The sequence below is a fragment of the Convolutriloba macropyga genome, chromosome 5, assembly GCF_964194025.1.
Source record: "Convolutriloba macropyga chromosome 5, txConMacr16.3, whole genome shotgun sequence".
In the NCBI taxonomy this organism is placed as follows: domain Eukaryota; kingdom Metazoa; phylum Xenacoelomorpha; order Acoela; family Convolutidae; genus Convolutriloba; species Convolutriloba macropyga.
In genome coordinates, this window is record NC_134472.1 from 51,095,685 (window position 1) to 51,109,346 (window position 13,662).

The 13,662-nt window shown below is 36.1% G+C and overlaps 2 protein-coding genes across 2 annotated transcripts in view; one reads left to right on the top strand and one right to left on the bottom strand.

The window, feature by feature from the left end:
* LOC142339444 (uncharacterized) overlaps positions 1-13,662 on the bottom strand; it is a 512,010-nt gene that overhangs the window by 217,830 nt on the left and 280,518 nt on the right. The window lies entirely within an intron of this gene.
* LOC142340076 (uncharacterized) overlaps positions 1-13,662 on the top strand; it is a 28,811-nt gene that overhangs the window by 2,935 nt on the left and 12,214 nt on the right. Inside the window, exon 2 of the mRNA XM_075390488.1 lies at positions 7,036-7,644. Coding sequence (XP_075246603.1) covers positions 7,036-7,644 — 609 coding nt within the window. The remainder of the gene's footprint in view (positions 1-7,035; positions 7,645-13,662) is intronic.

The following is a 13,662-nucleotide window of genomic DNA, read 5'->3' on the forward strand; positions in this document are numbered from 1 at the left end:
AACCATCAAATTGAATAGCGCTTCAAGCTCATTTCAAGCAGTGAATATAGAATAGCTTGACGAGCGAAACTTAATGCTACATTCTATCGAAGCCATACGGACCTGTTCGACATTTAATTTCAGTAAATATTATTAGTACGTAATCGTCATACCTCAAGTTAAACTGAAGCTCAGACTCGAGGTAATCTATTGTTGTCACATATTCACGTGTTCGCAATCACACAGAAAATAGCTCGAATGGAGTAAGAGATACCCTTTTTGGTATGGCGGATTCGATGAATTTTGCCATGTTCTTACCAATTCAGAGAGTGCGGGTCACCGTATAAGGTATCCAAAAGGGCAAACTCAGTGTATTCAGAAAATCTTACGACGTAGTGATCTACAACCAATCAACAATTTAATTTGACATGTAAATCACGTGACTAGCAGCATAAAAGGAGCTTACAAAAACTACCAAAAATAATTGAAACTCGTTAAATGTGTTATATTAAATTGACATACAGTACGTATTGAAGCATACTCTCTTGAGCGGTATATAATTTGTAATTGTGTTTCGTTTCAGTAGAACCTAATAATGATTTTACATCTTTAACTTAACTTTGAATTGTTGAAAAGGAAATTAACTTTGATGTTCACCAAATCCTTCTTTCTGAGGAACAAAGTTCCCAAGTAAGAGAAACTCTGGGCAAAACGCAAAGTCAGTTTCTCTTACTGGCTTTAAAGTGGCCTAGCATGTTCATTAATTGCGTTTTAGACCAATTGAGTGTATCGAAACGCACAAATTGCGAAAATTGTTGCATTTGTTACCTCTGTTCACTGCGCAGAGGTCTCCGAAAATATTGAAATACGGATTAGAGAAACAAATTGTCCAAATCAGTTGGTAAGACAGTTATTTAGAGCTGCAAATCTGGGATTTAACAATTTCGAATTATAAGTTGAGTTATTAACGAAAACTCAAGCAAAAATTTGATTTTTTCAATTTGAATTGTTTTTTTATTCTGATGGAAACAAGTTGGTATACAGCAAAGTTGAGCGATTAGTGATTTAGACTAATAGAGCAGCAAGTATTACATCTGTAATCTACAGTATAGTGGATAATACAGGTCACAAAAGTTAACAGCTCTCAAATTATCCGGACAGATTTGAAACCGCTGAAGCGAACGGGGCAGTTTAAAGTTTGCCTTATCTTTGATAGGAGAGCTGCTGTTACATTTGATCCGCCGGTCCCCGGACAGTGGAAGGCAAGCTGTTGTCCAATCTGATAAAAAGGGCACCGAAGGCAGCATCCAAAGAAAATCAAATGAACGAACAGCGCAATGCCAGTGAGGCAGAACGAAAGGTGCGAGTGCAATTCACAAAAGAGGTGGAAGAGCTAACATCGCTTATAAGGGATAAGCAAAGCAAAAGCAAACAGCAACCAGGCAAGTCAAGCACAACCAGCCGAGAAGAGCTCCAGTCAACAGCTCACAGATGTGACAAGAAGCTCCACGAGTTAGTGACAGAAGTCAACAGTAAAACATTTCTTGGCTACAAAACATTTGAAGATTCAGACCGACGCAACAAAATAGAGGTCCTCTACCAACAGACTGTTCACCTTCTAGAAGAAAAAATACCCAAACAGCTTCGGCTTCAAAAAAAGCTTGCACCTTACCCAACAAATTTTGTTGAAGAACATCTGAAAGTAGCAAGGAAGTGCAAAGCAGGTTTGGACCTTGGCTTGCATATATAAGCAAAGGCACGCAACCAGAAATAAATGTAGAGCAAAAAACACAACCCAAGCAGTGAACAACAGCGAGAATAACAGAAAAATAACCAATGAACAGCACAGTTGCTCCAACAGTGCAAATTGGGGCAACGGTAGGCGGCCAAGATACAGAGAATGTTTTGGAAATATCTTCAGCAAAACAAAAGTGCGAGGAAATGATGAAGAAATTCGATATCGAATGCGAAATCAAGCATGACGCGACTGGAACAGGCACGGTAAGAACGGAGGAAGCTAGAGCTGGAAATGTAAATTACAGAACTCGAAATCAAGCATTATCTACTGGAGGAAGAGCGTGAGCTAGAGCGCAAAGTGAAGAAAACATAATTACAGAATGAAGATGTTCGATCCCAATCAACTAGTGCCCAGGACAAGTTATCTTGAACCGAACCCCAAAGAAGAGAAATGTCTCACACTTGGTCACTAGGATTGACAACCTTCTAACACCAGACCGATAAACAGCTCGCTTGGAATCAATCACTGAATTAAACAGTCATAGTCACTTCTCACAATATCGCAGTTCACGAGACCGATCCTCAAGTGTCGAGGACCGGTACTTTTCCCACCGAACTGGTATATTGGGATACAACAGTGGGTACGCACGTAGAAGTAACTTAGCAAAGCTGAAGATGAACAACTTTGATGGAAACCCTCTCGAATGGCCGGAGTGGTCTAGTATGTTCATTGCTACAGTGGATCAACGACCAATACCAGACTCAGAGAAAATGAGACACCTAGGGACTGTAGTGACAGGCAAGGCACGGTCAGCAGTCTCTTGAATGAGCTATTCTGAATAGTTCTATTGTGTTGCATAGAACTTTCTGGAAAGGAAATTTGGAAGGCCTCATGTGATCAATGATGCACAACTGGAAAACCTGCGCATTACAAGTCAGGTGAAATCTCCCGACTCAACAAATCTGACCAATTTCTTCGTTATTGTTTTGAACTTAGTGAATGTGCTCAAAAAATACAAGCAGATTGGTAATCTGCAATCAAGCCCGACACCGTATATGACAGTAGATAAGCTACCTCAATTTCTCAAAGGGAAGTGGTTGTTCTAAGTTGGTGATAAAGACGAAAATTGGCCTGATCTGATTATCTTTGGAAAGGGGCTATCGTGTATGGCCTTCGAACACGCAAGGGTTTTCAGCTTTCAAGGGAGGGCAAAGGGAAGCAGACCATAAAAGCTCAAATAGAGACAAACGGTTCTGGAAAACATCGAACTTCAGTGCTAGTTCAAAAATGAAGGAAACAAAGTAAATGCAAAGTGATCACTGTCCGCTAGCTGATGGCTCTCATAAAATTTAGAACTCTCCAGTTTTCAAGATTATGAGTGTGAATGATCGGTACGCAGCAGTGAGGAAGCAACGCTTATATTACGGATGTCTAGGGAAAAGACATGCAATAAAAGATTGTAAAGTCTACAGGTGCGGTATCAAGGGATGCATGAAGATGCACAACCGATTGATACACTTAGAAAACCAAATGGACGAGGGCAATCACGCAGTCAACGTAAGCGCAGCTTCAATCAACCAGAGTAACGAAGTTATGAGCCTTCTTCAGATAGTTCCTGTCCAATACAGAGCGGTGGCATCAATCTTAACACATGTGCCTTCCTCGATTATAGTGGATCAACTGTTTCCTTCATTGATCAAAGTGTTCAAGAGAAATTACAAGCCCAAGGCATCGATGTGACGCTTAACATAGATGGTGATTACAGAAAAAAGGATCTGAATCCGGAAAATTTTTCCTCTCAATATGACGAGACTGCATTTAAAGGTGCATTCAATCAAAGCGTTTTTACACCCATCAATCTGTTTGGTGAAACAAATTACAACTACAACAAGCTGAAGCAAAGCTTCAATCACTTGAATGTTCTACCAAACAAAAGCATTAACTTGATGAAAGTTGGCATCATCCTTGGTCAAGATGCTTATGAGCTAAAACGCCCAATGGACTGCAAGATGGGAACACAAAGTGAACCTTTTGCCGTTCTAACAGAGCAAGAATCAGTAGTCAGTGGACCCACGACGGGTGACAAAAAGACAAAATGTGTGTCATTTCGCCTTCAAAGAGGATGTGAAATTGGCTGAGAATGTCCAAATCTGGTGAGACATAAAACCCTATGCTTCCAAAATCAACGTCATCAGTCAGTCAAAGAAGAAAATGCAGGCAAAAACGATGCTTGAGGGTACGATGAAGTTCACAGGTGAGCGGTACGAAGTGGGAATGCTGTTGAGTGAACCATAGCCTAAGATTCCAAAGGAACTCAAAACTGAACTGTTTGTATCAATAATCAATAGCTAGAGATTTAGAAAGTGATTTGTAAAGATATTGGACGAATCTGAAGTGAAAGGCACTGTCAGGAGAGAATGGTATTTGCCACACCATCCAGTACTATACACAAACAAGCATTGCAAAGTACGACGTGTTTGCAATGCTGCATCAAAGTACAAAGAAAGATGCCTAAACGACAAGCTACTAGCAGGACCTGATCTGCTACACGGTTTGATTGGAACAATTTTCAGATTTTGCGAATGACCAATAGCGCTGACAGCTGACATCGAATCGATGTTCTACCAAGTGCAAGTTCCCGAACAGGATAGAAGTTGCTGGAGGTTCTATGGCGTCCAAAAACCAATGAAGCTGTTCAGATATGCAAATATTCAGCGTCACGTATTTGGAGCTAAGAGTTCTTCAACTTGCGCAAACTTTGCTGAGTGGGACTGGACAGCGAAGAAGAGTATCCAACCGAAGAAGAGTATCCAAGAAGAGTATTCAACAAAACAGAACAAATTTTACAAGGACGATTTCATCAAAATGGTAGAATCCCCTGAAGAAGCAATTGACGTCTTCTATCAATTATAACCTCTTCTCTCACAACATGGACTTGAATTGAAGAAGGGGATAAGCAACAGGGATGCGGTTACCAAAGCAATCCCAGAAAACTTAAGGTCAATCAGCAACAAGAAACATGTCCATGTGGAGCCCAATACAGAGGAATCTTCAATGCTAGGACTACAATGGACGGTTCTTGATGATAGTCTTCAAGTGTGCAGAGGCACAAACATAGGAAGTTGATACACCTATAATTCAGAGGAAGATTCTGTCACTTGTATCTTCGGTATTCAACCCGAACGGTTTGTCTTAGCATTCGTCTTTGGAAAACACAGAGTTGCACCGACGTTGAATCTTTCAAAACCCCGACTGGAACTACAATCCGCAGTCATGGTGGTGAGGTTGAAAGAATAGATAGTCAAGGAACTTGAAATGAAGATAAATAGTTGCAGTTTTTGGTCAGACTCATCTACAGTATTGCAGTGGATACACAGTTCCCATCGTAAACAACAAGTGTTTGTGGCCAATCGTGAGGCTGAGATACTAGATACAACTGATGTTTCACAATAGAAACATGTGAGTGGTATGAACAACCCAGTGGAACTCGGCATCGGAGCAATCAACATTGGGGAACTTAAGAGAAGTGAGTGGCTCACTTTGCCAGCCTGGTTAAAGCTACCAGAAAGTGAATGGCCAGACCAAGTGAATCTAACATTTGCCTCAGATGAAAATAATATACCCTCATCAGTCTCCATAACATAGGTTGAAAAGAAGAAAGCTGCTATTCAGGGGCAACGGTTCAGTAACTCTAACAGACTAGTGAATACAATGGCATACGTAGAACGAGCATTGAGCAAAACAAACCAACAACACTCGTAGTCAGCGTTGAAGAGATAGAAAAAGCAGAAGCAATCATCTTCATTTTACTTCTGCTAGAACAGTGTAGTGAAGAGATAAAATCTCTCAGAGCTGAAAAGAAAGTTCCAAATGGCAGTAAAATTCTACAATTCGCACCCCTCTTAGATGAAGAAAGACTTATTTGCGCCAAAAGCGGAAAAAGCAAAAGCCAATTGAACTAGTTTGTTATGTTAAAGTGACATACAGTGCGTATTGAAGCATATTTTTTGACTGATTTAAAACTTGTTATCGTGTCATCCTTCTGTAGAGCATATTAGTGATTGTACAGTTTTAACTTAACTTTGAATGGTTGAAAGGAGAATTAAAATTGATGTTCTCAAAACTTTTTTTTCTGAGGTACAAAGTTCCTAAGTAAGAGAAACTCTGAGCAAAGCATAAAGTCAGTTTCGCTTACTGGCTTTAACGAAGCCTAGCATAGTTTATTAATTGCGTTATTGATCAATTAAGTCTATCGAAAAGCAAAAAGTGCATTTGTTAACTCTGATTATTGCGCTGAGGTCTCCGAAAAAATTGAATTTTCGATTATAGAAAAATATTGTCCCAATCAGTTGCTAAGACAGTTATCTTGAGCTGTACATCTGAGATTTTGCAATTTTGAATTATAAGTTGAGTTATAAACCAAAATTTAAGCAAAAATTTGATTATTTCAATCTGAATTATTTTGTTATTCTGAGAGAAACAAGTTTTTATACAGCAAAGCTGAGCGATTAGTTATTAAGACTAATAGAGCAACAAGTAATGCAACGGTAATCTGCAGTATGGCGGATAATACAAAATTTAACTGCAAAAACAAAAAATCCGGAGAGATTTGAAACCGCTGAAATGAACTGGGTGGTACAAAACTTTCCTTGTTTTTGATAAGCGAGCAGCCGTTACATCAATGTTACTAAATTGAGCAATTTTACAGCAAATAATCTGCCGCTTTGTTATTTTGCGAAACGCGCTTCCGTCAAATATTTTTTGCTGTGGAAAGCAGTTTTCACTTTTCAACTTTCAGTTTAAAAGTGAAAAACTCTGACTGGAATTTCCATATAAGGCACCGCCTTTTCGTTTGCGATGTTCGTCCAAAAACAATGTACTAACATAGAAAAAATGAAATCTGGAAACAAAAACGAGTAAATTTACTGAAAAATTTGGTACCGGTAGACGCCCGTAATGATAAATTTGTATAAAATGTAGCATGTGAAATGTTTGCTCAAAAGCTTCAGATTTTTTGCACACATTTCTAAGCTCCAAAGGCTGTTTTTTGCTATTTTTGAGCCATATTCATCGAGAAATTAAGTTAATAAAGCAACTTAGCCGGATAAAAGGTTATACGCGCGATCTGCTGGCTTTATTTAAACTCCATTGTTCCTTATTATGGATTGAAGTTGTAGCCTTTTCATGTTGATAATATTGGGGCCAAAAATTATGGAAATGTTGGATAATTTGGATCTCTGGGTAACTTGCCTTGAGATTATTTAGTCTCAGTTCTAAACCGAGATGAAAAGAATAATAATAAATCTCTGTTGATTCAGGTTCAGGTGGAGAAGTACAGAAATCTGGCAGAGGATAACCAAAAAGTGAAAGACGCTCTCAGCGCCCACTGTGATCAATTAGAAAAAGATCTCACCAAAACGAAGGAAAAAGTCATCTCAACAGAGAACGAGAGGAAAGAACTTCAGACAAAGTTAATAACTCAGGTTGAACAAAGAGGAGCTCTGCTTGAGTCAATGATGAAAAAAAAGGAAAATGATCTCGATGCGCAAGAAATGATGACCGTGAAGGATAAGTTAGTTCTATCTCTACAGGAAAAATTGGACCAGAGGGAACAGGAAATTGTCGAACTTCAATCAAAGTTGAACAGAAGTTTCACAACGGACACTTCCTTTTTAGGCAATGATTACGTCAATGTGATAATGGAAAAAGATACAATGATCAGACAACTGCAGGAGGCGATGAGATCTAAGGATATCTTGATTCAAGAGAAGGAAGCCCTATTGAGTAAGTATCAGATCGAGGGCAGTACTGGTGACAAGAGGGTTGAAGAGCTAAAGCTGCAAAATGAGACCTTAACCCAGGAGCTGAAAGAGAAAACCAGCAACATTGATGAATTGCAGAAGGAAAATGTCTTGGTCAAAACAGTGGTTAGTTTTGCTGTTTTTTGTTTAACAGTGAACTGTTCTTTGCATTGTAGTATTTCCTTTATTTCAAGCTTAGTCCACCAGCTTATAGCGTCCTAATACCTGGCGCAAACTCTTAAGACCAATCTAACAGCAAAACTCAAAGAGGTCCTCTCTAAAGAAGCATTTGAGCCAATAGAAGCTCCCTTCCTTATAAAAAGCTCTGCCTTAATGCACGGCAAAATGGGCTCAATAGTCGATAGTTTCATCAATAGTTTACTCAGTTATTCCAATAAATCTAGACCATCAATTTATGAATAAAAAATGGTAAAAAAGATTTTTTTCCAGATCATGCATGCCAATATCTAAATAAACATTACGATCATAATCTAAATAAACTTTCTTTGCGTTTTGACCACTGAGGTTCAATTATTGTTCATTTTTCAAAATTGATTATAGAGCCCCCCCCCAAAAAAACAATATATATATATATATATATATATATATATATATATATATATATATATATATATATATACATATATATATATATATATATATATATATATATGATATCATTCAATTGACCACTTTTTATCTAAAACCCAGCTCAGCTTTTTAATCAATATCTAATTGTTCTGTTCATATGTGTGTCCCAGGCTGAGATCCCAGACGGAAAATCGGTATGTCCCAACCGTCCCAGACGGAAAGTGTCTATGTCCAGACCCTCCCAGACGGAAAGTGCTTATGTCTGGACTTTCGTGCGTTCAAAATGTTTCGTGCGTTCAACGTGCGTTCAAAAATCCCCATTTCCAGACTTTTGTGCGTTCAAAATTGCCTATGTCCAGACTTTCGTGCGTTCCAAACCAAAATTCGTGTGCACAAATTTTGAAAATTTGTGCATTCATGTCCAGACTATCGTGCGTTCAAAAACATCTATGTCCAGAATTTCGTGCGGCCAAAAATTTTTGGGCGTTCTTCGTGCGTTCAAAAGTGCGTATGTCCAGACTTTCTTGCGTTCATGTCCAGGCCTATTGCCAGTTTTATTCAAATAAGTTGTAAACAAAATTTTTATAAAGTATTAATTTCAAGTATAGATATTTTTGGGTGTTGGCTCTGATGAAATGCCAGTTGGTACATTTTAATTCAATAAAAACTGCTCAATGAAAATATTGATTGAAGGGTGCCAGTCACCCAGTAATTAAAGATTGATTTTGTTTTGGAATTTCAGCAATGGTCCATATTTCTAGGCGTGAAATTTTCCAAAGCAAAGCAAAATGTTAGAAGCGACTTTTCCTGCGTTTAACGTTTTGGAACTTCTGAACTCAATTGAGGTTGAGGTTATCCTCGTTGAACGCGTTCACTCCAGTGAGCGCTCTAGAGAGAATGTTTAGTCGAACATGCACTCATCAGTTTTTGGCATTCTTTTTTTCATTCAAAAAATTTTAGTGCGATCCAGGGAGTAGTGGATAAAACAAGGAAATCAACGACAAGCAAAATTTGGCCTGTTCTCCAAACGCTAATCGCGCATGTCGAATAGGGCCAAATTTTACTACTTGTTGATTTCCTTGTTTTATCCAATACAATATATTCTCTCTATATTCACTTTTTTAATATTTTAAATCTATCATATCTTGTCTCACTTGGTGCAAACCACTAGTGTCGAGTTAAGCTGGTAATTAGTCGTTATCAGACGGATAGTTTGGGTTCTATCCCCACTGACTCCAGTGGACGTCCCCAGATACTAGTATAAAACTAGTGAGACCGTGTAACAAGCACGTGAACAAACTTGCGAAAAAACTTGAACAAAAAAGAAAACTTGAACAAAAATTGCAAGAAATATTAAAATAATAAAAATTTTCATATGCTCTCTAATCAATATTTAATCAATCTAAAACTTAAACTTTCTGTCTCACTTGGTGTAGTGGTTAAATCATCGAGTCTAGTTAAGTTGCTTTAGCAAACGGAAGGTTTTGGGGTTCCATCCTCACTAACTCCAGTGAACGTCCCTCGACTTTGATGTGAATTACTATGAAACTAAGTGAGATAAAAAAACCAAATTCACAGTTCTTAAAAAAGATGATCCCTGCTGTGAGACCGTATATGGGACACACTGTGATGGGTATACAGTCAAAAAACACTGAGATCGGTGGAAACACAGTAATTAGTGTTTTTCTGTGTAACTTGAATAAAAAACCAGCTTATTATTTATTCTAAATCTGGTATTAATTAAGAAAAAAGGTCTAAATCTAAAATATCAATAAAACCCAAAAACTGCATGACAGATAAATTAAAAGAAGAAGATTTAGCTTTTTGAATATTATACTTATAAACATGCTCTCTGAATTGACTTCTAGTATGACCATATCTATATCTATGAAGATAAATACATAGTTTACAATTCCTATTTCTAAATCTATATAAAGATATTTGTTTATAAACTTTACACATACTACATGTTAGATATTGATCAGAATCAGAATAATGATATCGCAAATGTTCTATATAATCTTTCATTTTATCCATATTTTTACATACATAACAAAAATATTCTAATTCTTTACAATTATTACAACATTCTTTCCAAGGTTTATTTATACACTTATTGCATTTCATTTTCATTTTTCGAAAAACTATTTTTTGATTATTTCCCTAAATAAATACATCATGTCTCAATCAACTAAAACTAGTGTCATAAACTTCGGCGATGTCTGTAATTTATCCTTTGAAACAAAGAAGGGTTTATACAGACATCAATCATACGATCTCAAACATAAGGAACTATTGGAGATAATGTTTGAGTCTGAAGAAGAAGAAATCTCGCAGAGGGCGTATAATTCGGATGAAGGTTATTATATTATTAAAACTAAAGCCAAAAACCGAAAACAACACATACTCTAAAATTAGATCGGCGAAGCCGTTTCACGGATATGAATGTCATGAAGAATTTAGGAATAAAATAGCTCTAACTACTCACTCATATAGTCATAATCGTAAGTATCTAGAAAACACAGAATACTTTGATATAAACTCCAGTCAGATAATGAGAGAGTTTTATATTACAGATAAAGGTGGGAATTACATTGAAGATATAGATGAAGCAACTAATTACTCTTTAGAAGAAATTAAAAACTCTTAGCAGTTCAGAAGAGTTAAGAGTTATTAATATAACATCACAGCCGAGTTTGAGTATAAAAAGAACCAAAGAAAACTTAAAACTACTAAAATATTTTTCAATACTGACTATATTATTAATAACGCAATATATGATTACAATGACTTCAAACAATCGGCGAAGCTGTTTCACGGATGGTTAAACTTTGAAAAGGAAATATATGAAGGTTATGGTTATGATTTCTATTTTCTTGGAATAAAAAGTATTCAGTTAAACATTGAACCAGCTAAAGCATCTATTGGTACCCATATAGATTTACCAGCTGATCTCAAAAACTCTAAATCGATATTAAATATACGAAGTTATAAATACAACTGCTTGCAACTAACTATCACCGCATGGTTACATCCAGTCATAGGTAATGCAACTCGAGAAGGTAAATATGTAGATAAACTAATTGAACCAAGACAACAACATGAAAATGACTTTGGCTATATATTAAGAATACAGAAATTATACAATATTAATGTTTGGTTATACACCCCTTGTGGTGGAGGTAAAGTAGAATTGTTTAAACAAGTGGATGAATCTAATACAGATAGAAGAGATGTAAGAATACTAGTTTGGAGTAATGGTCAAATAGAACACTGTGCCCTAATAAAAAATATAGAAACCCTGTTAGATCGCCGAAATAAAAATAACATTAAATATTATTATTGCGATTGGTGTACCTATTGGTTTAACTCACAAATTAAATATGATAAACACGAATGCAACAACTCATTCAAATCAGAGATTGTTTGTCCTAAGAAAAAACATATTACTTTTATAAATGATCACAAACGTCAGAATATAAAAAATATCATAACTGCCGATATAGAATGTTGCATTGTTGAAGTCTCAATTAATGATTGTAAATATGTAATAGGTGAACATATTCCAATAGCTGTGGGTTACACTTGGCAAGGTAGCTTCAAGCACTACTTCGGTCTAGGCTGCATCAAAAGATTTGCTAGAGATATATTAGAAATAGAAACAGAGAATAATTTCAAACATAATGAAAAGATGATATTCTCAGAAGAAGATAAATTATATCATGAAACTAATAACACTTGTCATATCTGCAGCAAAACATGTATCAATAAAGTAAGAGATCATTGTTATGAAACTGGTAAATATAGAGGACCAGCATGTAAAATATGTAATCTAAGATACAAACATTAAAACTTCATTCCAGTAATATTCCATAATGGCTCTGGCTATGACTTCAACCTACTATACAGTGAACTCTTCAAACACAATAATGAGAAAAGAAAAGTAGATAACATACTACTAGCTGCTGGTAAGTCTAAGATGTTTAGCATTGGTGGTCTCAACTTCTTAGATAGTTATAACTTCTTAGCTATGCCTCTAGATCAAATGGCAAAGATATACGGATGTAAAATTAAAACATTATATACATATGAAAACTTTGGTTTGGATTCAAACCAATTGGGCACCACGACGAAGTCGTATGGTAGTTCCACTACCAAGGGTAGCAAAGCTACCTACCAAGAAGTTATAGGTAATCTAAAAATAGAAGACTTCAAATCCTCTCTACATAATAAATTATCAACACAAGAAGAAGTATATATCTTTAATAAAGACAACAGTCATGAAACTGGTAAAGATCTAACAATAGAGGGTTTACAAAATGATGTGGAACTATTAGATTACTGCATGAATGAATATGTCAAATTAAGTATGAAAGAATTCAAGCTCAACCCACTTTATTACGTTAGTCTACCGGGTTATAGTTTTGATTGTTGGTTAATGTCAAGCGGAGTTAGGTTAGATACATTGTAAGATAAACAAATGCTAGATGATTTTGTTGGAGCAAAGTGGTGGTATATGTGGAGTAATGGGTGATAGATATGTTAATAGTAATAATATGGCAGAGCATGATCAAAGATCCATCTGGTACATAGACGCAAACGACCTATATGGTTATGCAATGATGCAAAAGCTACCTTTTGCATCATATGCATCATTGCATATGGCTATGCAATGAGGCAAAAGGACTTCCTTATTACTACTACTACTCTAGATGCATGGGAAACCACACTTCAGCGTATATTGAATACTCCAGATGATAGTGATCATGGTTACTATATAGTTTGTGATATTGATCATTTTAATGAATGTAAAGAGAGAACAGAACAGTTAGCACTAATGCCTAATAAGAGAAAGATAAATGATAATGAATTAGGTTACAGAGAAAGAGATGGAGGCAAGGCAAGATCAGAGAAATTAATCTTAGACCAAAACAACGAAACAGAATATATGGTTCATTATAGGATGTTAAAATTCTATGTTAAGATGGGAGTAAAAGTAACAAAAATACATAGAGTAATTAAATATAAACAAGATTATATAATTGAGTGATTATAAAAAAACAATACAAATAAAAGAGCAACAGCTAAAACTGAAGCAGAAAAGGATGTAAGGAAATTAATGAATAACTCCCTATATGGAAGAATGTGCATGAATTCTCTACACTTCTTTCAAAGCAAGTTCTTGCATGATGAAGAAAAGATAATGAAAAGTGTAAGTAAACCAACATTGAAGAATATGACTAGATATAGAGGTTATAGCCAAATAGAATATGTAAAGAAAAAACAGAATATAGCTCACCTGTATATGTAGGAGTAACAATACTCGAACTTAACAAATTACATATGTTTGATGTATTCGATAATATTCTCAAACCATCCCTAACAGATCTAACAGTTCACTATTTGGATACGCACAGTTTCGTATTAAGTTATGGTGAAGGTAAAGATAGTGATGAGCATATGGACTTCAGTAATCTAGACATAAATACCTATAAAAACCTATGAAAACCTCTAGACATCAATACCTATAAAAACTAATAATAAAGTCCCCGG